Raw genomic sequence first — 27,909 nt, 5'->3', positions numbered from 1 at the left:
TTTTCTTCCATTTTCCTTTTTAAGTGGCAGACTTCCTGGCCTAAGGTATCCCTTTCCTGACTAAGAGCCTGCATCTGTGCCGCCAGGTCGTCCCTTTGCCTTTGGAAGGCACCAGCTTTCTGGCGCTCCTGGTCAAACTCTGCCTGGGTATCCAGGTCTTTCAAAATCAGTTTATTGCTCTCTGCCTTCTCTCTATCTAGGTGGCTTTTCAGGGTGACTACCTACTCGGCACATGCCCTATTGAAATCTAATTGTTGCTCTAGCTTTTTCTGGCTCTGCAGTAGGGAGTCCAAACCTTCTTGGTACTCCTTCTGCAAGGCCAGAAATCTGGTATCCTGGTCCGCCGTTTCCTGTTGCAGCACATCCATATCCTCCTTTATTTTAGTGATGTACTGTCTGCTGTCCTTTTCTGACTCCTGGCTCCTGAGCAGCCTCTGCTCAGAAGAGTCCAGATCAGATTGGGGCTTCTCTAACGCCATCTGTTGCCTATTTGCCAGATCTTGGCCTTCAGCACATTTGTCCTGTATGGCGCCAATATATAGATACAAATATGCCGCTATCCTGGCAATCTTATTATGTTCATCTTTGGCTTTAGGGGCCATATATAGTTCACTCAGGGCCACATATAGGGTATCCTGATCTCCCCATATATCTGACCCTGTTTCAGTGACCTGTTGCGCGATTGCCTGCAACCAGACCGGTTGGTCCTGATGAGTCCACTCACCTCTCACAAATAGCTTATGTAAGAAGTGCTCTCTGGCTATTTTGATTTCTACCAGTGTCGTCATTCTGGAATTTGAGTTCCTTCCTGACTTACAGAAGTTTGTATTTTATTTTTGCAAAACAGACCGTTTCCTTAGAGCGTTTCTTTGAGCAGTGCTTTACAGTCTAACACAGCGTGGTGATCCACCTGGATGTATGTATCTTGTCAGTTAGCACACTGTATTAATCTGCACAAGTGATAGGTCTAATCCGGAATCCCCGGCTACGAGCCCCCAATTTGTAAGAGGATTCAATTCAACACTACAGCTAAGTCAATTCATAGGCTGGGATACTGAATGGAAACCCTTATTGATATATCTTTATGTCCAGTTCATGAGTTCTGGATGACTACCCCTATATAACACCCCTCTCTTAGAATCCCCCTGACTCCACTGAGCCAAGAAGTAGTTCTGTTTTGCAAGTTTAAAAGGTTTATTTGAGAAATAAAACAAAATATAGATACCACGCTTTTATAATAAATTAATAATCGATATCGCCCTTATAAATATAATGTTAATCAACAATGGGTAATCTGACACTAGCACACTTCTTTATAATCAATGAGGAGTTAGGATAGGATGGATAAAGTAGCAAAAATACTTGTATGATTTCAAGGGAAAAGCAATGAGGAATAAAATGCAGTACAGAAATACTTGATATGATTTTAGCAAAAAGATTTTTCTCTGGCAATTCATCCCCCTCCCCTATGCAATGTAAGAAATGGAAGGAGATGGAAGTAACACACACAGTTCTCAGGCATGCAATCAAATACAATATGAAATTCAATTCCCACCCCAGCAAGCTTAGAGAAAACCAGTATGAGTTTTAAAACACAGGGCCAAGTGCTTTGAATGTGGTGGCAATGAAGTGAGAAATATGCTGAAAATGCTTTTAATTCCCTTTAGGAGGTTCAGGGTGAGTGAGAGATACTTGGGATGTGCTCAGGCTCACTTTAGCAATGATTCAGGGATGGTTATTAAGAGGCAAACAAATTTTTAGCAGAGGAAAGCAAAAAGCTGCTATCTTTTTACAGGTAAAGAAATCAGGCCAAATCGCAAATCGCGGCAAAATTCGCGAGTGCGTGAATCGTGATTATGGCAAAAGTATAAGGAGTAGCAAGTCGGTTCTAGGTTCGTTGGAAAGCTGAGAGTCTAAGCTTTCAGAGGAAAGTTAAACCAAGTTCCAAACGATTCCAGAGATACGGACAATTTAATAAAGGTCATTTTTTTCGGATTTAAATTAAACTCAAAATGACAGGTGACAGCTTGCAGCTGCAGAATTGACAGGTGACAGTTGTGCAGCTTTAAAAATGACAGATGACACCATTTCTAGGAGGCAGTTCTACTTAGGCTAAAATAGTTTGGATTAGATTATTTTCACTAAGAGATTGGTTCTGCACAGTTCTGCTAGGTACTCACAATATAAATTTGAAATAGGCCTCGCCACGGATCTGGTCAGGTTTTGGACTGGACTCTGGTTCTGGTCTCGGCACTTCACAGTGATCTGGGTCAGCTCTCTGGTTCTGCTCACAGCGGTCTGGGTCACTCTGGATCTCTGGTCTGGTCTCTGGCAATTCTTCTTGGCAAAAGAATTCAAACAGCTCGCCCGGCTGTGGAATAGTTGCAAATGATTTTAAGGTTGCTGAGGCCTGCTGAGAAGAGTTCTCAGTTTGTGGGTTTAGGCCCTTGCTTTAAGTTCTGAAGTAAAGTTCTGGTCTTTGGAGATTGATGGATTTGAAGTCTGGATCTCTGGATGTGAAGTCGTCCGTCAGCATGCTCCGCAGCAAATGGAATTGAATCTCTCTACCTGTCCCAGCAGTCTCTTTTTATGTGTTTTGGAAATGGGTGTGTGCCTGGGCCTAGCTAAGCCTGCCCCTCTCTACTTGTCATTGGCCCAATTCTCGCCTCTCCCATGTTTGGGGGAAGGAAATGGATTGTCAGCATGATGAAGTCTGTTTATGGATCAGAGGATCCTCCCCTGGTCAGTTTGCCCACAAATCTATATTTGATTCAAATGCATCCTTCCCAGATATACAATTTGTTGAAATTACATGTGCACATTATATATTCCTTATGGTCCATGCTTGTCCGCCTCTGATCTTCCTGGGGGCTTGCATTAAAAAATGACAGCATTTTGCGCTTTTTAACTGGTTTTGCAATATCGGACATTTACCCAAAATTACACACATGTGCGCAAGGAGTATGGACATTAATTGAGGAAGTGTCAGATTTTTAACATGCATACATTTGGAGTGAGACCCTATTTTCCGCTAGCAACCCCCCAGAATACACCACAGGGTCCTAACGCCTCTCAAAATGTTCACAGAAAAATCACAAAAATAATGATATTACTTATATAATTCTGACAAGTCCGCACTATGAGTTATCTATCTTTTTAAAATTATGCTCTGGTCTAAAAGGGGTGTGGCTTCCCACATCACAGGGTGGAATAACTGGTTTATCCACTTCCCCCAAGCTCAGCTACTAGCAGAGGCACTGCCCCTCCCAGTTTCCCCTAAGAGGAAGCCACTTTACGGCCCCCCAATATAACATTTGCCTGAGTCCAGGACAGGCCTTTGTTCAACTCCCTGTAGTCCCCAGCTGCTCCACCCCTAATCTAATCAGAGAGGTGACAACTCCTTTTGGCAAGGGGAGTGGCTGAGCAGGTTTCAACTCCTGTCGGGGGTAGTTGTCAGGCACAACCCAGTTTCATTAAGCCAGGTTTCAGCTAAATGTCACTTTTTGTTCCCAGTTTTCTACATTCAAATCAAACTGACGATTTGTACCTATACATTAAATAATTACTTCCTTCAAGTCATTTCAGAATATGGTTTTACATTCTTCCACCTCTTAGCAAGTCTTTCCTTGGTCTGGTTTTGTTTCATTTGTGCAGTTTTACACAAAAGTCTGGCGGTTTTAAAACGCCGGCTTTCAGATAGTGGTGAGTACTGGTAATGCAACCATTTTTGGGATTAAGAAAATGAATTCCCCACAGTTCTGGGTTGCTTTTTTTTTGCAATCAGCATTGCCATTCCCAATGGTTTCAGGCTACTGTGTGTGTAGCCCAATGGTGGTTTTAGGCAGTGCCCTCCTGTGCTCACAACATAGGCAAAAATGGGTGGCAGCCTATTCTTCATGTTTTCCCTGTGCACTCTCTGGGGAGTTCTGGCCATCATGATGTTTTCCATGCCAGTACTGCACAGTTTTATTGTAGGGCTTGGATGCATGGGTAAAAACATCCCACATAGCGAGTGCTAGCGAGTGCTGCAGTGACTGTGCAACCAGGACTTTTGGGAATCGTGTGTCAATGTGCAACATGTAACAATGTGAATCCATTCTGTCAGCTTGTTTTAGCCAGCCCGACATATTGAATAATACATCCAAACACATTCAATATCTGAATGGTAAACCTGCTGCTTATGTTTTAAGGAAAGATGTATTTGTGCTGATTGTATGTTTCTCTTTTAGATCTTGGATTTATCAGGCAATCAGCTCTCCTACATCCCCGCCGACCTGCCAGAGTCCTTAGAATACCTTTATCTGCAAAATAACAAGATTGTGAAAGTACAAGATAATTCCTTTGAGTCTACGCCAAACATTAAGGGAATTTTCCTCAGGTAATTTCCTTTACACTACGTTGTCTGGTTTTACAGCCCACCTAAAAACATTTACATTTTTTCTACAGAATCAAAGAATGGGTAAAAAATATGTTCTAACTTCCCATCCTGTTATAGTTCCCTTGCTCATTTTCTTTCCCCAGCAGATTGAGGCCTTGATACCCCTCGTGGGGGGATATTATGCCACTCCACCAGCAAGCCTAGGTGTTCTGAGACTATCACAAGGGTTGTTTAGCAGTATAAAAGCATGTTAACATAACCCAACATGTGTGTCTCATTCTAATCTACACAGACATTAACCTTCTCCTTCATGTGTTCACTTGTAACAAGTCTAAGGGCCTCATTACACGTAAGGCGGTAAACCAAGGTGCTATTAGCACCTTGGTCCATGCCGGTAAATTACCGGTACCGTCATGAGGGAAAGGGGAATTATCGCTCTATTCCAAGGTTTGCGGAGCGGTAATTCCCCCTTCTTCCATTGCCCTTCCCCATTCCCATTTTTGCCCCATAGGGCATAATGGGAATTGTGGTACCTTAATTAGCACCCTGGTCCCTTTGATGGTCCCTACTTTAACGGCTGGTCTACACCAACCGTTAATGACGGGTCCCGCAAAGGGACCTCGTAGTAAGGCGGTAAGGGTTAACGGTCACCAGTACCATTACCGGTGACCGTTAACCCTTACCGCCTTCCGTGTAATGAGGCCCTAATAGTTTGCGGCAATCCATTTTTCGCCACAGTTGAGTGGGGTTTAAAACAAGTGCATGCTTTCGAAAACCATGCAGGAGCAACCTATGCCACCAGGCATGGTCTTTCTAATAGCATCATACTGGGTTTGTTTCCATGGATTGCACCCAGTTTTCCACGGCAGCCCATACTGCTGATCTCCATCAGTTCCATTAGCGCATTGCGGTCATCACCCCGGAGTCACTGCAAGCATGCAGTGAAGCTCACAGAAACCCAGACTGATCAGTGTGTTCTGAGATCTTCAATGCATGCAAGCAATCTCAGGCCTGTTCCTGCTATGCGAGATGATGGATCTCTGGTGCTATTGGTCCTGGATCGTTCCTGCACCAATTACAGTGACCTCAGAATGAGATACTTAGCGATTTCGGCAGAAATTTGCAATCTCGCTAAGTGTTGCCCGACAACAAGTATGGGAAAGTAAATGTAGGTACACCATCAAATTTCAATTGAGTAACTATTTTGGATCTCATGTGCACCTCCACAATCATATGAGACTTGCCATAATGTGCCTGATCACATGCACCAATAGGAGTAGCCTATCATTTAAAATACACTCCATCTCCATTAAATTAAAGTGTCCATTTTGGACATCGGAACCAATTTCTTTCGAACAATCGCAAAAATCTCACATTGCCTTGTATTTAAAGTTAGAATATAACACACACACACATACACACACTGCGTTCCCAATCAGCAAACACATACCATGAATGGTTTGTCATAACACAAAATAGTCTTGGTTTTGCCATTTATTTAATAGTACTTGACACCCATTTTTTTTTTTTAAATCGACTGATTTGACCATGTAGCCACGCTTTGGATCTGACTATACTATCGAAACAATATTAATTCAGCTTTCAGAAAAAGTATCAAAAAGTATATTCTTTAACGCAGAACCACACTCATTCCCCACTGAACCTTACTAATAGGGAGACTGACTACCAATGACAATAGTAGAAGCCAGTGCAGAAACATCAAGTGGCCCCAGATCACAGATACGATAGCCAAGGCAAGCATAATGGAGGGACCTGAAGTGTAAATCAGTCTAATTCACAAAATACCATATATGTGAGGGATTGACAGGAAGTGCAACAAAGCTGTACGTTTTTTGCTTATGTCAAGCACACATCTATACTATGTTCTTATACATAAGATCATATCTATATTCAGCAATTACGTTGGAAAGGGAAACACACCACTGAAATTGAACTTTGATGCTGCTGTATATATATTCCCAACTTCTAAAGGTAACGCAATAGTATATACGGGTAGTATATATGCACGATTTATTCATTTAGTATAAGTTTTCCTTTTCTCTGTGTCTGTACAATACTGATTGTTTAAGCATTTTTTCTATAATGAGTTAAAGGTTGAATTGATTTTATCCAATAAAACAAAAAAATAAAAACATTTAAAAAAAGGTAACGTAATAAACGTGTTTACTGCACCACTTACAACTTAGCGGTCTCGCCGTGCTGAGGCTTGACCTGGGGAGTGTATTGTGTCAATGCCTGATTTTCGACACGTGAAAAAAGAGTGGGTCTAGCTGGAGAGGTTTAAGCCGCAGAGGAAAAAGCGCAGCCCTTGGCATAGAGGTTTAGGAAAGACAGGATGAAGGTGGGTTGGGTTTGTTTCAGCATGACTGCGTGATAGCTCAAAGTTCCTGATTCAAGTGCAAAGTAGTGCAAAGGCAGGAGGCCGCAGTGAAGCTGAATGTTGGATGTTTTTCTTCGAACATTTGAAATCTATGCACTTTGTCATCGCTTGGTAGGTGAGTGGTTGTGTGATGTGCTTCAGATGTGCTGCCACAATCCTATGGTGTTTGGCAGCCGGATTGCATTGGGTATGCTAAGTCTTGCCACCACAACCTCCATCTGGGATTTGCACAATTCCATGCGGTCATAAATAGGTTGTTCCTGTCTCCTTTCTCTGTTGGCCTGCCCAAGAGCATTGCAGGCCAGAGCCTGTGTGTGAGGGAAGAAGGGCATCTGGCTGGATTGTGTCCTTTGTGGGTCATGTTAGATGTCAAACACGAGTGGCAGAATATGCAACTATGCCAGTGACTTCTTCATGGATGTCGCCAGACCAGCGAAAGTTATCATGCACATTTGAGCTTTGACTACCTTGCGGGAAGGATCTATTTGAGTTATCAATCACGCTCTGCACATCTCCTGGACAAAGGGGACCCCTACTAACTTGTCCTCCTCAACGTTTATGTCTATGAGGCTGTCACAACCAAAACACCACGGAAATCACCTTCTCTGGAGGCCAGCCAAATGCCAGAAGCCCCTATAATGCCAAGCTGGAAATAAAGAAGTAGGAAACAACAGGAAACAGGTCTTTTCACAATGCAGATAGGACTGCCCCCTTCCTCCTATACTTCAGGGGGCCATGTAGAGTCTCTTCCAATCAGTGATCGCTCCACTCAACTCTTTGACCCCTTTTAAGCCCTCTAGTGGTCAACCCTTTTCTACTCCATCTAACCACCCCTGCTCCTCTGCTACACCTGCCCCCTATTTGCAAATACTGACTGAAGAACTGGCATGGGATGGAAGGTGTTCGATGCACTCCGCATTCCTACGCAGAAAACAGTGGAAGCACTCAGTTGCTTCCCAGCTTTTCCGTCGGTCTTGTTTTTATTCAGATTTCTCTATAATAAAAAAAATATAAACCAAAAGTAGAAAGATAAAATGCAGAGTAAAATGAATTTGCATGTACTACCAGTCGCCTTAAAAGTACAGCTTTTACAAATTAATGTATATCATAGATTACACCGCAATAGGGAAAACATAGCATCAGCAGAGGACCTAATCTTGTTTAAAATAAAATGGGGCTAGAGCCAAATCCTTTGCATCTAGGACGGGTGAAAATAAAGTGAGCAAGAACTTCAAAAATACCTAAGCCACAGGAACATATCAAGTCAACTTCCACCCAGTTCATCCATGCTCCTGATAGGTGCACATTTAAACAAATTGATATAATCGATCTCCTACCGTCCTCTGATGTCATCTCACTTATTCCCAAGTGAACAGTTATTTGAGCATAAGGTTTCAGAGAAGATCCATTGTTTACACGTGGCCACTCAACCTCATTCTCCAATTATACAACACTCGACTGAAGTGTTATCTGAATCTGAGCGACCATATACAGTTCCATATAATACATGACTTGACGTACCCCATGTAGTCAATAAGGAGCAACCTCGGGAATACCAAGGCACTGCGATGTAATCTATTTTACTCTTTGCTAAATCATACCTGGTCTTAAATTAATTTTCATAAAATGTAGTGCAAACCTCAATTGTTCCCCGACCCCTATATTAGTGACTCCCAATTCAAACCTCAATGCACATTTGAGGGTGTCGGAAGCAGGCCAGTTACCCATCATAAAAAAGTATTTTTATTACTTTCAAGGAGGAACGATTATTATACCTTCAAATTTCACTACCATTTAGCATTATGGGTCGAACTCTGGCGTCAAACACTTTCAACCGCTTATCTAGACATTTGGTTCCATTAATGTGATCGAACCTTAAGAGACCTACAGCAAAAGGCTTGTGGAAACCTTCTTCTTATTGCTAATTTTACCACCACTCCTGGAACAATATGAAATCAAATACGAGTAAACCAGTTCAACTTTACCTCCATCCGTATGCCAAAAGCGATAACCGCAATGCTTGCCAAAGAACATGATCTGGCTCTTTGTTAAATTCTGCGCATGCTAAACATTGTTGCAGCCCACTTTGCATTCAGTCAAGAAGGGCCATGTCATTGGCACACAGCAAGGCATTATAAGAAATTAAATTGGCACTACCTAAAGACTAACAGGGGTCAGCAATCACACTGGAATAAGATGATCCATAAAAGAGCTAATGAGCATCCTTGTATAACACCCCTATCTGTATAAAGGTCAACTGAATCACTTTAACCCCCCCCCCAGGACACCAATTCTGTTGCTTTTTAACCACAGTACATTTCTATCAATAGTGTCAAAGGCGTCTGGTCGCTCAAGAAAGGCAATTCCTCATTTTGGCGCTGGGATATTCCTCTATAATAGTTTCCAAAGTAAAACCGTGGTCGCTGTGACCTTCTCCGAATCCTGCGTGGGAACCCGCAAGAATATTGTTAACTGTAGCCAATTATTTCAACCTAAACCTTTGGTGAAACTTTTACCTGAGTCTTTAAGGAGTGAAATAAGATGATACACATGTCACTCGAATAAGGAACCTTTCTAAAACCGAGGCCTTTGAAGCTATGTATCCAAGATGCAAGTAGAACGTGTGCATGTTAAAAACAAGTGTTATCATTGGTGCCTAGCACTCTGGGAACTCTACAAAAATATTCTACCATAAACAATCTGGGACTGCTGCTTTTCCACTTTTGATACAGCACAAGTGAAAATCTCTTTTTCAGTAAAACTATCCTCTCACCATCAAAAATGGCATTCATTATCATCTGGTACTAACTCAAGAAGAAGACCTTGAAGGTGAAAAGTCCACATAGACAGAATGATCCGGCCATATTCTTCAACTGCAGATACTGCTGCTCCGGATACGATTATGAAGTTGGAGTATTTTACTCCCTATTTTCTTAACGTTGGGTGTAAAATGATTTTTCAGGGAGTACAAATTGTAGTACCATTCCAAATCAGACTATTTTTAATGTAAGTAAACATGTGTTTTTAACTGTAAAACATACTTCTATTGTACTACATATTCACCTGCACCTAATTAGTCGTGCACATTCAAAGGTACATTTGACCTCTTCAGATCAGTCCATATTAATACTAGAGTTTCTTTCTTTGGCTCTGGGGGTACTGCTGGTCCAAACATATCAATAGAGCTGTGAGGGTGAAAGCAGGGAGACAGGCTCCAGGATCTAGGTTACCTTTTATGGTCGGAGTATTGTTAGTCAGCTTTCTTTTCGTTTACAGGAATATTTGTTTATTTTTAGGGAGTAAATGTGGCCTTCTAGAAACATTTAGGCTAATTTCGATTAACTCTCCTATCTGACAAATCCTATTGGATGAAATTAAACTTCCCAGCTAGGTTTCCGCTTTATTAATCCTGTGGATACATACACAGAACATTCAGGTGGGGTCCTGAGGTGCAAATCATATGGAAGAGAGTGTGGCAGTAGAGGGTTTTATGCTTGAAGCCCAGAGATGTGTGTGCATCATACTGCAGCAAGCCTGTGATCTCTTCTTGCAAGAGTGGAAGTTGGATTTCCAGCAGCAATCTTCGGTCTTGCAGACATTGGTCATGGTTGCCAATTACTTTCCAGGCAGACTGTCTTTGCAGCTGGTCAGAAATTGCCTTTATCAGGAAAGTGGTATTTGATGGTTTGGTAATGATAATCTTAAGAGTTATGGAATTAAGGACAGGTCGATGAAATGGTGCGTCTACTAAGTGAGTAAAGTTGTCTTGTATACCAGTCTTCTGCCATTTGTTGTTGGCCCCAATGCATGTGGCTCTGTAAGGAAAGGCTGAGGGGTTGTTGTTGGGATAATGGAGAAGCAGAGGCATAACCTGTGGGGCTGATATGACGGCAGGACGGAAATACCCTGTCCCTGTATGCCAGTATGAGTGTATTGTGTTTGTGAAGGAACTTGGGGATATGTTATCTGGAAGCTGGAGCCAAAGATCTGAGAGGCTAAGTGTGCATTGGATAATGTTAATCAGCTGATGTGGGTGGAATGTAATAAGACTAAACAGGGGGCCTAGTCATAGCTCATCATCTTCATGTTGTATTGTCTAGGCCTATGTTGGCTTTCTTTGTGGGGTTTGCCTGGATAATGTCAGGTTGAAGGAGATCGGAGAAAATGTGGTTAGCAGAGGTGAATAGAGAAATGACCCCTGATTAGTAGGGTAGAGAAATAAATGCTGGGTGCCCTCCAAGAGCGAGGCATCATGCTCCTGCTGGCGAAGGGGCTAGGCACGTTGTCGGATGCTCGCACCTAATTAGTGCAAATTGAATTTATCACTCTAATTAGCAAAACAAAAGCGCTTATCGAGATTTAAATTCTATTTATTGTATGTTATGTTATGTTATTAGCACTTGTAAAGCGCGCATTCGCCCAAGGGCATCATGGCGCTGGAAGGGAAGCTACCCAGTCGGAGAAGGCCAGTGGAGTGGTCAGGCTTAGAACAAATTGGTTTTCAACGCTCTTCTGAATCCGAGATGGTTAACAGTGGCCCTAAGAGGTTCAGGGAGACTGTTCCAAAGTATGGTCGCGGCGACAGAGAAGGCTCTACCACCGAGCCTTGCCCGGTTAAACCTGGGGACAGTGAGCAGGTTAGAAGTAGCAGAGCGGAGGTTCCGGTCCGGACAATATCGGGTGAATTTAAGCTGCAAAAATTCAGCACCCTGACCGTAAATAGCCCGGTGAACAATACACAGAGATTTAAACTGAATTTGTTGGTTCACCGGGAGCCAGTGCAGTTGGCGAAGCACTGGTGTAATATGGGCACCATAAGGGGAGCCAGTAGCCAGCCTAGCAGCCAGATTCTGCATACGCTGAAGGCAATGGGTGAGGCCGATAGGTTGAGACAGATAGAGCGAATTGCAATAGTCCAGTCGTGTGAGGACTAACGCGGCTACCACAGGGGGGCGAAGGGCTACCGGGATCAGGGGCATAACCCTCTTAAGGATTCTGATCTGGTTGTGGGTGGACTGGCACACGGCCGCAACCTGGTTAGACATTGACAAAGAAGCGGAGAGGATAACTCCTAAATTCTTGACTTTGCTAACTGGGTTGGGTAACGGGCCCAAGGCAGCTGGCCAGAAAGCAGGGGTCCACAGGGAGGGTTTGGGGGGGCAGCCTACCAACAGTACCTCCGTTTTATCACCATTTAACTTTAGCCAATTCTGGTCCATCCAGATCCCGACTGCCCTAAGGCAGTCGTGGAGACATACAGAGGTCTCTGATTGATCCTGGTCCAGACGGATCAGGATTTGGGTATCATCTGCATATGAATAGCAGTTTAACCCATAGGAGCAGATGAGGGAAATCAGGGCCCAGATGTAGATGGTAAACAGAATTGGCGATAGCGAGGATCCCTGAGGGACACCACAAGTGAGAAAGCAAGAGGGGGAGAGAAACGGTGGCATAGCAAGGGTCTGAGTGCGATCCGAAAGAAACGAAGTAAACCATGCAAGAACAGCACCAGATATCCCAATCTGTGAGAGACGAGAGAGAAGGATGGAGTGGTCTACCGTGTCGAATGCGGCATAAAGATCTAGCAGGATCAGGGCCCCAACTCCGCCAGCATCGACAAGTCTGGACATGTCATCCTGCACCGAGACCAGGACACTTTCCGTACCTCTCCCAGGCCTAAAACCCGCCTGGGCATGATTAAATATTTTGGAAGATTCCAAAAAAGAGGACAGAAGCGGTGTGACCAGTGATTCCAGCAGTTTGGACAGAAACGGAAGTAGAGAAATAGGGCGGAAATTAGCCGGGATAGTGGGGTCGAGAGAAGGCTTTTTGAGGAGGGCAATAACCCTAGCAGATTTCAGTTCTGGGGGAACAAATCCCGACTGACAAGAGTTGTTTATTGCCAGTGTGATCTCAGTCAAAATATCAGGAGCAATAACCTTCATAATAGAGGCTGGGATGGGGTCCTCGGGAGATGATGATTTAATCTTCAAAATGGCTGTCAAGACCTCTGCCTCGGTGAATGGAGGGAAAGAGGACCAACTAGCCAAGATATCAGTAGAGGGCACAAAGCTGGGGGTTTCAGGAGGCAATATTGCAAGAGATTTAGCAATGTTTGCTCGTATAGCAACAATTTTGGTGGTGAAAAAGGAGGCCAGGTCATTGCACAGTTCCTGAGAGGGCTTAACCATAGAGGTCAAGGTCTCCGAAGAGGATAACGAGTGCACAATGGAAAAGAGAGTTTTTGGTTTGCATAGAGCGTGTTTTATTTTCTGTGCAAAGAAGGAGGATTTTGCCAGTTTAATGCTTGTCAGGTATGTGGACAGATTGCGTTTATATATATCTCTGAGCTCTGGATTATAGCCAGAACGCCATTTCCATTCAGCTTGTCTAAGATGGAGGCGAGCCGTTTTAAGCTGGTCAGTGAACCAGGGTTGGGAGGGAAGTCTACGGCCTTGAAACAGTTTCAGTGGAGCAAAGAGGTCGGCCGCGGTGGTTAAAGAATGGGACAGTGAGGATAAAGATAGTTGCTTCAAGGGGGCACAGTTGGAGAAAATCTGATCAGTAAGAGCCTTTAGGTTGACTGAGCGCCAGGAGCGCAAAGGCATTTTAGGAGGGCGAGCTTTACAGGAGGAATCGGTAGGAAAAAAGGAACATGAGACTAGATAGTGATCTGACCACGGCACTGGCTCGATAGGGCCAGGACATAGCAGCGAGTCATTCGCAAACACTAAGTCCAAGGTATTACCACGTGCGTGAGTAGGAGCATGGACTAGTTGATGCAGTTGCAGATCTAATAGACTGTCAGAGAGAGATGTAATTTCAGCCGAACTAGACATATTAGAGTGCAAGTTGAAATCACCCAGGATTACAAGATTGGAAAAACGCAAGTTCAAATTTGCTATAAGATCAGCCAGCCCTTTGCCAAAGGATCCTAATGGGCCCGGGGGGCGATAAAGGAGCAGGAGATGGAAAACCCTGGAAGAAGGGGTAGAACAACGGATAAAGAGTGCTTCCATACTGAGTTTGTGGGGACATGGTAATTTAAACACGGTATATTTCTCATTAAAAATAACAGTTACCCCTCAGCCCCGTTTAGGTGGCGGGCGGTCATGGTGAATAATGAGATGAGTGGGGGGAATAGCTTGCACTAAGGCCGGTGCAGAGCACGGCGTAAGCCATGTTTCTGTAAGGCACAGCAGGTCCGGTTTCCTGCTAGTAAGCAGACCCAAATCTCACCAGTATGAGATGGGAGGGATCTAGTATTTAGTAGGCATAAGGAGGGGGCAGCTAATGTGGCCTGCCCTTGAGGAGCATCAATAGCAGGGGTAAGATCCGAAGTCGACGTCGAGTGGTTCCAGCCAGCTGGCCAGATTGTATCAGCAGGCGCTAAGCATATATAATTATAAAATGCTAAATATATATTATTTGAAAGTAGATTAGATTAATAACAGTAAGATGTGGTTCCACTGGGACCCCATCAGCCCAATATGCACCTGTAAATTGCAACTACTTAACATGAATATAAATACTTGTCCATAATGAAACAACAATGACTTTAATAATCAGACTTCTTGCTTACACATGGAATGCTATGTTCTGCTGTTCATTGCCTTTACAAACACATTCCAGAGGTGTAGGCATACATATAGTGGAAGATCCTGTCTAAAATGGAGACTGCATCAAAAAGAAAAAGAAAATGAAACTGTGCATCAGGCCAGGTGTCATCTGTCAGTAGTAGCAGGATAAGAAAGCTAGCCAAGTGCTTGCACTTGGTTGTCAAATCGGGGACTTAGACCTATATAAATGCACGTTACGCAAACTCTCCTGCAATCACTTGCTTAAGCTACCATTTCTGACAGTGTTTCTCATGCATGTGTTCTCCTGTTTTCTTCAGGTACAATATGCTGGAAGTGGGGGGGGTGAAAGAATCAGCCTTTGAACGGCTCAAGAACCTACAGGTGCTGGATATTGAGGGCCGTTTTGATATCTCCAAATTTTCAAAGAAAAGAGGTAATTCCAAAGAGGAACCAGAGGAAGAGGAGGAGGAACAAGAAGAAGAAGAGGAGGAGGAAGAGGAAGATCAGGCGACATAAGATGCCATAGGTCACACATATTCTATATGGTAGGTCACCCCATCAAATCTTCATTGATGTTTACATTGCTATAAGAAGGGACAGTATCTATTTGTAAAGCAGTACATAGAATAACATTATAGTTTGTAACAATGAGCAGTCTTGACTATTGGAATTATAAATGCATTTTAGTCCCATTTTTCCTGTAACATGTTCAAATTGTATTTAAGTAAAAACGACTTGTATGTTCAAATCTTGTACATAAAGCAATCTAAGTAATAAACATATATGCATTGTTTTATCAAAAGCACACTTCTCATTGGCGTAGCCCCAGCTATGTGTGCAGCAGAGTGGGCAAACCGAAACCATGGCGATAGGGAATTCTGATTAGTGTTTGACCCATCACTTATCTTTTGACATGTTTTGTAAGACACGATAGATCCGCTAAAGACATGCAAGACTTTTCCACATGTATCTTCTCATGGTAAAGGTTGGGTACTATCTGTGCAACTGTGACATGGCATAATGCCTCCTCTCCCCAATTTTCACCACACTGAACACTACAGGTTCTGCTGAATTGTTTGTTAATAGGATTCATTGGATGGGTGGAGGTTTGCAATAATCCTCAGAGACATTCTTCAAATCTCTATGCAGTTCTACATGGTTTAATTGAAGCAAATTACTTTCATAAAATGAAATCATGGCATTTTGTTTTCTAATACGTTCCACTTCAATACCCCTGAACCCACTCCCATACCTACCACTTCACCTATCTTTACCCACTCGCATGCCCCCACCCCTCTACATATACTTACATATTTTACCATGGCAAGGTCATTACTGTGCATTAAAAGACTGTAAAGTAATATACTTCGATGAAATAACAGTGCAGAAGACTCTGTTGGTTGGAGAAGGATGTGAAGGTCTGATGTGGTATGTCTTAGTGTACACTGAGACCAACAGAGGATTTATTCTGTGTTGCTGCCTTATGGTCAAAAGACATTTCTGATTCAAACATACAAGACTTATCAGCATTGCTGCAACTGCAATCCCTCTTTTGTACCATTCTTATGGATATTAATCTTTGAGTCATTTCACCCCTTTGGTTGTTTAGCCTTTGAGATTCTACCTTCTCTGTGATTGGCAATAAATACCTAGGACCCAACACCTACATACTCTGATCAAGATTTAATTTATAACTCTGCCACTATCCCTAAATGTCAGTAAAGCAATTCCAATTGTTTGGTCAGACCATTTCCTAATTTTATTTTCATCATGATTTCAGCAACATCTAATGATCAAAAATTATGTAACGAAAATGATTTGAATAGCTCAGACCTTCCTATCAGTACAATAACACGTGTGTCAAATATGTCTTGCATACACCAGGTGGGGCATGAAAAGGGGAATTCTTCAGACATGTTTAAATCTGTCTATCATGTTTACTCTTCATGTTTAATTGGCTCATCTCTTGGATACTTTAGTGCCTAGAATTCAAGTTGGCTAACCCATTTAGTTCCATGACTTGGTCTAGATGTGTGAAAAACAAGAAATGCACAACTGGCATAAACACTGACAGCCTGATGACAAAGCCCATTAAAGTAACCCTCCATAATTACAACCACTAAAAATACTATCCCGACTACATAAAATATGAATGAGTTCTAATATGCCACAACTGACAATGCCCTCAATATGTCTAGGACCCTGTTTTAGTTGATCTTCTTTGACCAATCCTACTGTGTGCATTCCATCCATTGCACCTTTGATGGATCTTTTTGATGAACTTAATCGTTTTTTCGTGATAACATTAGGAGAAAACGGGGTGGGTTTGCTAATTGTCCTGATCTGCTCCCTGTTCCCCACTTTACAGTAGATTCAAATAACAGAATATGTTTGCCAATCCTAGAATGACTGATCAGCCATCCTCATCAATCTGATGTATAGAGTCAAGCTACGGATACAGCTGTAGATCCTTTTTCAGGGTGGAAGCTGCTCCAGTATCCCTCTTTCTTTGCAGGGGGATTCTCTGCTTTGTTGTCGGGTTTATGCCATTTGCACCTATGGTTGGCATTAAATCACCACATTATATAACACAATGAAGAGCTGTGTAATTCAAGCAGTCCACTAGCATCTACGATTTGGTTTTCTTAATACATGTCCAGAAAACGCTTGGTTGGGGCTATGTAGAAGTCAAGAGCTTAGTGTTGTGGTTTATTACGCGGTCACACTCAACTCAGGGAGTTCCCCCCCCAATCAAGGTGGTGCACAACAAAGCATTATTAGTTTGTTAAGGTTCACTTTGGTAAGGCCCCCAAGCCTAGTTCATTATGGCACCCAATACCTGGTGCCATAATGAACTAGGAACCACGCCTGAATGTAGTAAGAATATAGATTTATTAATTTAATCAAACCAAATTTGACAAGCAGACTAACATCAGCCACCAATGCTGTGGCAACAGAAGAACAAAAATGACTTTGGTAATGGCACCAGCACAGAGCTTTTACAGAGATATGCAGTCACAATTTACTGCTGCTTTCTTTTCAAATCACCCACCAATACAGAAAAATAACAAGTCAAAACACATAGTGATGGCAGATTTGGTTATAATATTTTTTCTCCCAGCAACCCCCACCCTCCAAACATCAATTAGACTTGGCCCTTCTGAATTGAAGCCAGTGGCAGAGAGTGGGAACACAATGGGAAAATCATTTTGGGTTTTGGATAGAAATGCAGTCTCTGGAAAAGGGACACAAAGGGAAAAAAAGAATTCACTTATTACCACGGACTCAATATGAAGGAGAGAAAAGCAAATGGGAACATTTGTTTTGCCACACCTAAAAAGAGCAGGCAGGGCTTTGTGGTTTAGGTCAGTGCACAATGGGGACAAAAGGGAAACATATTTTTTCCCACCACACATGCAAAGGAAATACAAGGCTTCACACTTCTGATTTAAAATGAAGTGGATCAATGGGGAATTTCGTTTTGTACCCTGCACCCTCACTTGGAATCAGGGTTTTGGGATGAATTCTTTTGGAAAATCTTTATGTCTATAACGGCTCAAAACACACTGGAAGGAGCTTGTTAGTTTCAAATGCCAACAAAACACATCCCATGTTATCTATAGGGGAATTCATTGATTTACTTTAATTAAAAATACTAACGATCTACACAAACAGGATATTTTGCTATGGGGAAATACCAGAACAATACGTGAGATAAATGCAGGGCCTACACAATCTATGGCCTTGGGATAGTTTTACTTACAGGAGATGCCTTGTAATGGGCATTAGGGAACAGCAGGGCACCTCTGGGTCAGTAAGGGTGTCAGTCAAGGATAGTCTCCTCTGGCTCCTCCAAGGTGTCCCAGTCAGCTTCTATGTCTCCTGGTACCTGTCTCCAATGCAAGATTTGGGGCCTCTCTGCTTCGGTGTTTCTTGCAAGAGTTCAGCAGCAAGTTACTTCCCGGAATAAGTGAAAAAGACCAATTCTGATGCAAACTGGTTTACCTGTAGGGCGAATGACATCACAAACTTGTCATGATTCCCTCGAAGGGATTGGTTAGCTTTCTTTACCCACCTCCCACCTGTGTGCTAATAGGATAAGGAGATGAGGAGTGCGAGTTAGGAAAGCTCCCCCTCTAAATTTCTCTTTCATGTACTACTGAACTACTGTTTCCAAGTATTAAAGAGGGATTTTCATCCCCTTTACATTTTGTATAAGTGAGCCAGCACACCCCACCTTATGTGGAGTGCTGGGGCATACAATGGGGGTCATTACGACCCAGGCGGTAAGTACGCCAACTTTACCACCATGGTGTAAACTACGTGTACACCATGGTGGATGGCGGATTTACCGCCCCATTCCAAGGTGAGTGGGGCGGTAAATCCCCATTTCCCATTTTACCCTTCCCCATTCCCATTTTTGCCCCATAGGGCATAATGGGAGTGGGGAAGGCGCTAATTACGCCACCGTAAATTACGGTGGCGTAATTAGCACCAAGGCGGTTTAGCGCCATGGATTTTAACGGCTGCTAAAAGCAGCCGTCAAAATCGGAATCAGGCGTTAAGGGTTAACGACGGCGTTAACCCTTAACGCCTGAGTTGTAATGAGGCCCAATGTATCCCTTTTCTTACTTACCTGATAACACTTTTGTTACTATTGCAAGTTTACTTGAGTGGATGGTGGCTTTACCTTTCCATGGAGTCCCATTGGACGTCGTGCAGGGATTTGCCAGTATTAGCGGCACTGGTGATACTGATGCCGGTAATACTGGTGATTTCTGCTGGCAAGGCACCTGACTTACCTCCAGCTCTGAGCTAGAGGTAAAATTGGTGCCCCACCAGCAAACTTGCACTTTGTTGGTGCGGTAACGTGCTGGCAAACGAAATTACCGTCACGTTATTACCACACCGTCAAAGTCATAATGAGGCCCATTACATTTATGCTTTTTCTGCCCATTGTACATGGAACCCGACAAACGTTATTATTACCTGTTCTCAGACCCATGAATTATAGTGTCACATTTCTATTGTATTTTAAATGGATTGATGTTTATGTTGTTATGCCTGAACTGCAATGTGTTTACCTCATGATACCACATTCATTAAATTATTAATTAATTCCTTCGATCATGTCTTTCAGGGAGCCATATGGAAATCTATTCCTACACATGTATTTTAACATACATATTTCCAAAGAGCCTTTGTGGAACGTGCAATGAATTACACGCAGGATGTTTAGCGTAGCTGTGGGCCAGGCCTGATGAAGACAAAGGGTGATAAAAATGCTTCCATCTGTCAACGAGCCTGCCTTCCATTCTAAAGCTTTCAGATGTTCTAAACAAGACTGGAAACCTGAACCGATTATATCTGGAACTCACAAAAGCTGGCTTTTGATCAGTTCTCTTTCTTTTATTGTGTTGAGGACAATACGTGGTTATCGTTTAATTCATGAAACCTTTATTCTATGGAAAGTTATCCACCACCAGGGGGACTGATGTTTACGTTAGCTCACTCTGCTTTATGGCGCAATGTAGGTCTGTGGCTTGCCTGCTGTTTTTTGTGTGGTTTTCTTGTTCTGTCCGTTGAAGAGTGAAGGGTGTGCCCTTTAAGAAACACGTGTCATTTTTTAGCTAATGGCAATGCACATGTCTTTTCAAATGTCACAGTGAGATGTCTTGTTCAATTTTGCAATTAGCACTAAACCACATATGCGTGGTTTGGGGTTGAAAGACCTAATCAGCAATGTTCGAGGGAGAAAAGAACGAATATTATTTTTTCGAAAATAATGTTCGGTCTTTTCTCCTCTGAACGTTACTGACTTGCCCAAACCCCTACTCACTCCCCCCACCCACGCACCGACCCGCATCCCATGCCCCAACTTACCTTACATTCCGTCTCGGTGTGTCTCTGCGACTCCTGTTCCCTTTCACTTCCGTGACCAGGAACCAGCGCTGCTGGGTCCTTTCCTTTTATTTATTTTTGGGACAGCGTGGGTGTGTACCCCACAACACCCGCTCACAATACAGTGAGCAAGGGTGCAGGGGACACCTCTGCAGACCCCAGCACCAAATGCGTGATTTGGTCGAATTTTTCAGCCATTGTATTTTTCAAACGACCAAAAAATTTGGCCAAATCACACATTCAGTATTTTTTATTCTGTCATTTTGGCCGAAACCTGTACCTACCTAAAAAGCAACAGGAAAAAACTGCTTGCTGCAGCGTGCAGCTGTTGTCAGGTGCCTTTGGCACCTGTTTTTCTCTTTCCTTGGTATGCAGGATATGGAAGGATGCACTTTTATTAAACTCCTCTCACTTACCACAGCGCACATTCTGAAAGCAGCCATCAGTTCACACAATCAGTGGGGAACACAAAGAGGGCACCTCTTCCCCCTGGAAAATGTGGAGCAGGCCCCCAATGATCCCACACACCAGGAGACATAGAAAGACATTGGGCTGATGGTGGCCACTGCTAGTTGGCTACTGCGTCTAACCATCCTTGTGATGCCCCATGACACAAAACACTATAGGGCAATACGAGATGTGCTGAAGCTGGGAGCAGCGACAAAAGGTGACAAGCTAACTATTAGTCCAAACCAAGAAACCACACAACACACAACAGTAGGGGACATTGTTGTAGTTCAGTGTGGTCCCAAGCAATCAGACACACAATCATAAGGTAATTGGTATTATTCATCTAGGAAGAGAAATCGCATCCTCTCTACTCAGAGTTTCCTGACCAAATGACATCTGGGAACACTCAGGAACTCAACATCTAGAACCTGTAAGGGAGTGCCAATAATGCCACTCTGCAGAACCCAATCAATAGTTACTGAGGGGGGCAGCATGCAGAATACAACATTTATATTTCTTCCAGGGGGGAAAAAGAGGTAGGAAGTAAGGATGAAGACCGCTCTGATGGAGGTGCATGGTTTGAAGCATGTCCCCTTTATTGAGTTTCACTCTGCCACTCACAGTCCTCTCCCCTCAAGGGATTACACCCCTCGTCACCTTGGACGTTTAACAGGGTGTTGTTTTTCTTGGGCATTCATTCTAACAACCACCATCCTCTCTATTTTTAAGTTGCAACCATCACAAACCGTAAGTGAATTTTCCATAGACACACGCACCTGCAGGGAATGCAAGAACTTTCTCAGCTTCCAAGGAAACAGCGACTCAAGAAGCTTGATTCTGACCCAGTCCCTCACTTCTAACCCTCTGTGAATGTATACCTTCCTCAAGCCATTTTAGACCTTACTGGCAGCTTTCTTGCGTCCCATTCTCCTGAATACTGGCTCCAGTTCAACCTCCATCAATCCCTCATTGTGGAACAGCAACCAAGGGCAGAGTTTTGTACCAACCACATTCCCTCACAAAGGATCAAAGGGGGTACACCATGACCGAATTGTGTACAGTCCTATAGCTCCATAGTATGTCATGTGCAGACGTCTCTCGACTATCATCTGCTGTCAAGACTCCTTACAGAGTTTCGGACAGTGGGCCTCATTACGAGTTTGCCGCAAAGGAATACCGGGCACCGGTAAGGACACCGGTGCTGGTAATCCCTTTGCGCCCTATTCCGAGTTCCCTTAGCGGGTCCCTTCCTAAATGGCTGGTTTTACCAGGCGTTAAGCAAGGGCCCGTTAAGGGACTTTAGAGCTAATAACGGTACCGCAGTTTGCGATACCGTTATTAGCGCCTTCCCCCTTCCCATTGAGCTCTATGGGGGCTCAAATGGGAATGGGGAATGGCTTTTTCAATGGGGACTTACCGGTCCCGCAAAGGTCGGAATAGACCGGTAAGTCCCCATTGAACGAGGGCGGACTCGGTACCGGTATTGGAGGTAGTCATGGCGCTAATAGCGCCATGATTACCTCCAAACTCGAATGAGGCCCAGTGTCTCATTAATCCTCTGAACTTGGCTGTTGCTAGCTGGACGATACCCAAAGGTCTTTAGATGGTGACTAACACGCTGCATAAGTAAATTGGTCATTTCTCAAGGTCGAAATTGTACACCATTGCCAGTAACTAGGAAATCTTGACAATTCTCCCATCTGGAGACAATCTGCAGGAAGTCAGTCACTTTGGTTGTGAGGGGGCAGTTACAAATCCACAAGAATAATTGCAAATTGTTTACCCAGTGGGAGAAACCTGATTAGCCCAATGAAATCGAGGTATATCTTGTTCCATGTGTACATGGAAGCGCAACAGCCCGCAACGCGCCACCTGTGTTTAAGCCCCCTCTCACTCCTCACACACACAGGATGATCATGTTTCAAGCTATCACCATTAGGTCGATTCTTAACCACTAGTTCTCTTCTCTCTGCCTTTTGGTGGCCAAGATTCCTATGTACTCTATGTAATTGATGTGGTGGCTGGTCTGAGGGATAACGCCCTCATCCACCAACTGACCCTTTTCAGAGAAATCCTCCTGCACCTTTTGGTAAGGACCTATTTCCACCTCTATGCCATTGGACGTGGGCCACCCCAGGCTCATTCTTTACTTCAGCATACCAAAAACAGAGTTGCTTCTTTTGTCCACAAGCAGAAGTCCTAATGAGAGAGTGTGCCATCTACAAATGAGAACATCAATAACACACATTATAGGGCGGCTCTCACTCCCCGCCAGTGAATGAAAACAATCAGCAAGAATATTTGTTTTCTACTGGGTGGTAGGAAACCATGAAGGAGTATTCCTGGAGCCATGTGACTTTTCTTACCAGACTAGGTGTATGGTCAGTTTACACCTCAAACTTCACACCACATATGTGTTGGTAGAACGCTTTACTATCTGAAACACCAACCAGGATCTCCATTTGCATTACCAAGTAGTTTGGCTTGGCTGTTCTCAGGACCTGGGAGGTACAGGCTGCATTGTTCTTTATGACAATGCAGCTCCCAGAAGATAGGCACACTGGGACGGTAGGGATCAAATAGATGGAGTGTGGGTGAGGATGCTATTGCAAGCTTCAACAAAGAGCAGAAGGCTGCAAAATTGTAGTAGCATGAAGAGGTACTCCACAATTGTCAAATATATAGTAAGGTGCTGCCAGGGAGAAAGTGAAGCCCAGAGGCGGTGTTGAGCCTAGGGTGCAGTGGCTCACACACGTAGTGTCCCCATGGAGCTGGCACTACATGATCAAACAGGCTCACCAGTAAGGGCCGCTTGGACTCCAGATGAAGAGATGAGTCCCCAGGCCTGTCAGTCACCACTTTCTCACTTAGATGTTGATAAAAGGTGCTAGGAGATGAGAGAGAACATGCTCGTGGCCAGCTGTTGTAAACAGCCAAACCACTGTATTAAGGTATGTGTCTTTGTTCACCTGAAAAGGGAAAGCTCCTCCTCTCTCCACTGAGTGCTTCCTTGCTAACTGACACCTGGGAACCCTCTGGAGACCATACTCCTGACCCTGGGATTGAAACCACTTGAAGAGGCTTAGGAAGACAGTACATGCGCAAACTAAACATATCTGAGAAGGAATTTATGTAAAATATATCTGCAAATGTGGCTTTAATGCATGTTGTGTGGCCCAAAGATTCAATTGCTTCAGCTAGCACAACATACCTCAGTGCATCACAGCTGTTAGTTGGTAGCATGTTCAGTCATTTGCTCTACTAGAGTCTTCATTGGGTGTGGAGTTGAAATGCACATTTGACAAGGGATGCTCTGCTATTGACACATGTAAACCCATAGTATGCAATATAAGGTAATATCACATGCTGCAAAAAGTGCCATCTACTATAATGGAAATAATGTAAAAAAAATGTAAAAAGCTAGAGTTGCAGCCCAGCCTTCCTACAATCTCTATGCCAAAGAGGTAAATGTTGCCAGACCCAGACTCAATGGTCATCAAAGAAATATATCCAATATCAGCGATTTGATCTGCAGAGCCTTTACACATTGTATGTTGAGGTCACGAAGGAACTGGAATTGAGGAGGCTGGCCAAGAGAAGAATGTGTGTGGGTAATTGTGGTCTGTGATGTTTGACATAGGTTAATGTGGGCATCACCAGGTATGTGACCAAGGGAGTGTTTAGGGAACAGCGTACATAACAAGGTAAATGAGAGAGGGTCAGAGGGTCTTCCCCTATTGACACTGAATGGAGTGGTGGGGCAGAATCATAGAGTTGGGTTACGGGATATAAGAATGAGAGGGGTTTCCCAACTTTCATGTAACAAGAGAAGGGGAAGCCTCAGGAAAATGATTACATTTTTATTTTATTTGTAGAGCATGTTCTGCAGACTTAATTGCCTCTAAGTGCTTTGCCGAGGCACAGGTTACAATACTCTCATGAGCAAACATCTTGGAGCTGGCGCAATTGCTGGTTGGGGAGGACAAGCTGAATTGTGCATATGTGGTCAAAATCCAGCAGATTTGATCATGGTGCAGATGTTCGAAAGGGATTGGATTGCAATTATGTGGCAGTATTTGGTGACTGTGGGGTGCACTACAGGTGTGTACAGAATGCAGAGTTGCTTCTGGTGCCTTTGCTCTTGCAAGGGCCAGGAAGATGAGACCAAAGGGGTGGGGTGCCTTGGTATTTCTGTGGTTGTGGATTTTGAAATTTAGATAAGGCAGTACCTGTCCACTGATATTTTGGGATGCAACTTGACTATAGCCTCAGCAGTAATTGTGTAATCTTCTCTCAAGACCGTTTGCCCTTTCTTTTAGTTGCATCCCGAGTCTAAAACATGGGCAAACTACATAGATGATGTAGGTGTCGTCCTTGGCTTGTATTGTTGTTGTATATAAGTTCATTCGGGAGATAAGAATTCCATTACACTTTAGACTTAAAATCACATTTCCAAGCAAACATCCAATCAATAAACAGAAAATTTAAAAAGGCAGTCATGAAAACATCATCAGGGGAGAGACTTACAAACTCATATGTATAACAAGCAATTAATATCAGAAAACGCTTAAAACTTTTAATTCATTTAATAAACTATCCCTTATTCTTTAGAGAAGTTTTAAAAATCTCACTAAGCACCGAGCTACAATAGGTAACTCTTCCTTGAAGAGAAACAAGAGGGTGGTTTTCATTGTATGCATTTCATAGGTTTCTGAATTGGGGTTATGAAGTGCTGGCTGGGCTGCCTATAAAATGGATAAAAGTAATACATGCATAAGATCTTCTTAACCTCCATTGCATTGCAACAGTTTGGATCAGTTGTTAAGTTGCCCGTCCAATTTGCAGTAAACCCGTTTAAATATATGATACTAAACCGAGCTCCAGTTATTATAACACACTCATTTATTATTTTTAGCTATATACCGTTATGAACGGTACCGCTGCTATCATCCTCTCCATTCCTTTTGAGCCCTATGGGGGCTCAAATGGGAATGGGGACCTACCGGTTCCGGGTCCCGCGCAGGGGAACTACTGGGCCCGCAAAGGTCGGAATGGCTCGGTAATTCCCCATTCGCAGGACCCGAAGCCGGACCCGAGTTTGGGGGTAGCCATGCCCTTAATACGCCAAACTCGTAATAAGGCCTATTGTCTTTGACATGGTTTTGGATCTTGCTGGCGTTGCAGGGCGGGGTAAAGATTAGTGTATATCACCAAAGAAATTGGAGGAGAGTGCATAGATGTCTGCCTCCATTCATCAGTGAAGGTTTGACCTTAATGAGATTTAGCTAACGGGCACACTGGGCAGATGCGAGTCACTCAACTGCAGCCTTCTTCCTGCTTACTTACCATGTGCTCATAGGATCTTAGAACAGTCCTCCTGTCACTTTGGCTGCAGTCTGTGATGGGCCACAGCCTTTACTCTGTTGTATCTATGTGTAAACCCACATTGTTCTACGTGCACCTTTTTGGCTCAGTGAGGGCCTCCTCGAGCTCTGATGGGGTGTGTGATACATATACAGTGCATAATATGCACAGAAAACTCCATTTATGGCTGTGATCCACCTCTTGTTTTGCAATGCACTATTTTACCATTATCACTTTTGTTAATAGCATAGTGAACATGTTGCTGACTAGTCTACAGAATGTTCTTATTGGCACTCACCACGTTGGCTGTGAGTAAAAACATCAATTTATTTAATCCGTTTTTACCGCAAAATGTAATGCAAACGGGTAGATAGTAGGTCGGGTTAGGTAAATAGAAAGAGCAGTTTAGGGTAGGTGAAGTGGGGTTGCATGGGGTTTCCACCCCCGGATTTTGCCGTAAACAAATGGATCTATTTTATCCCTGAGCAAAAAAATGATTTGTTACAACATACAAACTTCTTTTTTAATCTCCTAATTTTTGCATTTTTGTATCAGTCATTTCTTTGAACATGTTACACATTTGATATTTCAAACCCTTCACTGATGTACATAATGTATATTTTAATCTTCAATTTTTGCAAAGTTATATACCAGTTCAATAAAGAAATCTATTTCAAATGTGGCATTTTATTGCAGTTCTCTTTCTTTCCAGTTGTATTTATTTTTCATACAAGCTCTTTTTACTTGTTCTATCCCTTGTACCAATCAGTAAAAACTCTTCAGCTGTTTGATGCCTATAGTTGTAATGTTTGCTTTTCGGAAATGAGATGACCTGTTCACATTTCAAATGGAACACCGTTTTTTCAAACATTTTAAACCAAGCAAAAATATGCTAGTGTTTGGTACACGTCCTCCAATGCTTCAAATACCAGGATTTCCAGATATGCTGCACCGATGATCCCTAATAAGAGTGAGACTGGTATGCATTTGTTTTTATCCTTGGGAGCTGTCTATCTCGGGTTGAAGGAGCTATATATAAAATAGCTCTTCCCTGTAAAACAAAGACATTTTTTTTCTGGAGCCTAAACGTTAGCATTTGTTTTCATTTGCATACCCACAATGCGTTTCTCCTAGTCATGGCTACCAGGTGACGCTGTGGCATGTGTGGCGTAGCTCAAATGGCTTACTCTACTGTGTAAGCAAATAAAATGGATGACTGGAAAGCAGCAGATTAATCATACTTTGAATTCCTCTTGGTATTATAGGAGGCGACTAACCATATGCAAATCAGTTTTTGCAGTGACAAAAAAAGGGTGCAGCACAACCCAAACTGCCAGGCCCATCCCCTTCACACACCAACCCAAGAAACTCAGCCTTTTAGCAATGAGTTTAATCTGTGAGATGAAGCTGTATTTTGTAGGCACAACAAGCAAGGGACACATATCTGGTGAAAACCCATCCCAATTGGGGAGACTAACTCCCAAGAACAAAACGAGATTGGTGGAATGCATGCAATTAATCACAACCACTGGCAGTTTCTCTGTGCAGTTTGTTATTTCATTGTGTGGTCAATTACAGAACTGGTCTAAACATATCATTTTAACCCTGCCTGCAAAGAAGTTTAAAATGTACCAGTTGCACCCATAACCAGACAACCCTGGGCAGCACGGTACCCTATTAGACAGCCATACCAGCCGCTGATACGAAATGAGGAGTACCTACACACGGTCCACGAAGAGATTCCAAAAGCCTTAATGGAGGGCCAGTGGAAATGACACAAGGGCCTGAACAGACCAGTGAATGAACAAAAGCAGCTGTCGAAGATAACACGCCAG

The 27,909-nt window shown here is 43.2% G+C and overlaps 1 protein-coding gene across 1 annotated transcript in view; it reads left to right on the top strand.

Moving 5' to 3' along the window:
* The window catches only part of PODN (podocan), a 481,723-nt gene extending 454,967 nt beyond the window's left edge, over positions 1-26,756 (top strand). The window contains exons 9-11 of the mRNA XM_069642176.1: positions 4,230-4,378; positions 14,677-14,904; positions 19,500-26,756. Of these exons, the coding sequence (XP_069498277.1) occupies positions 4,230-4,378; positions 14,677-14,875 (348 nt within the window). The 3' untranslated portion in view covers positions 14,876-14,904; positions 19,500-26,756. The remainder of the gene's footprint in view (positions 1-4,229; positions 4,379-14,676; positions 14,905-19,499) is intronic.
* Positions 26,757-27,909: the final 1,153 nt, after the last annotated feature.

Source organism: Ambystoma mexicanum, chromosome 1q (genome assembly GCF_040938575.1).
Source record: "Ambystoma mexicanum isolate Mex_15411 chromosome 1q, UKY_AmexF1_1, whole genome shotgun sequence".
NCBI classification, from domain to species: Eukaryota; Metazoa; Chordata; class Amphibia; order Caudata; family Ambystomatidae; genus Ambystoma; species Ambystoma mexicanum.
This window is presented reverse-complemented; position numbering and strand designations above follow the sequence as displayed.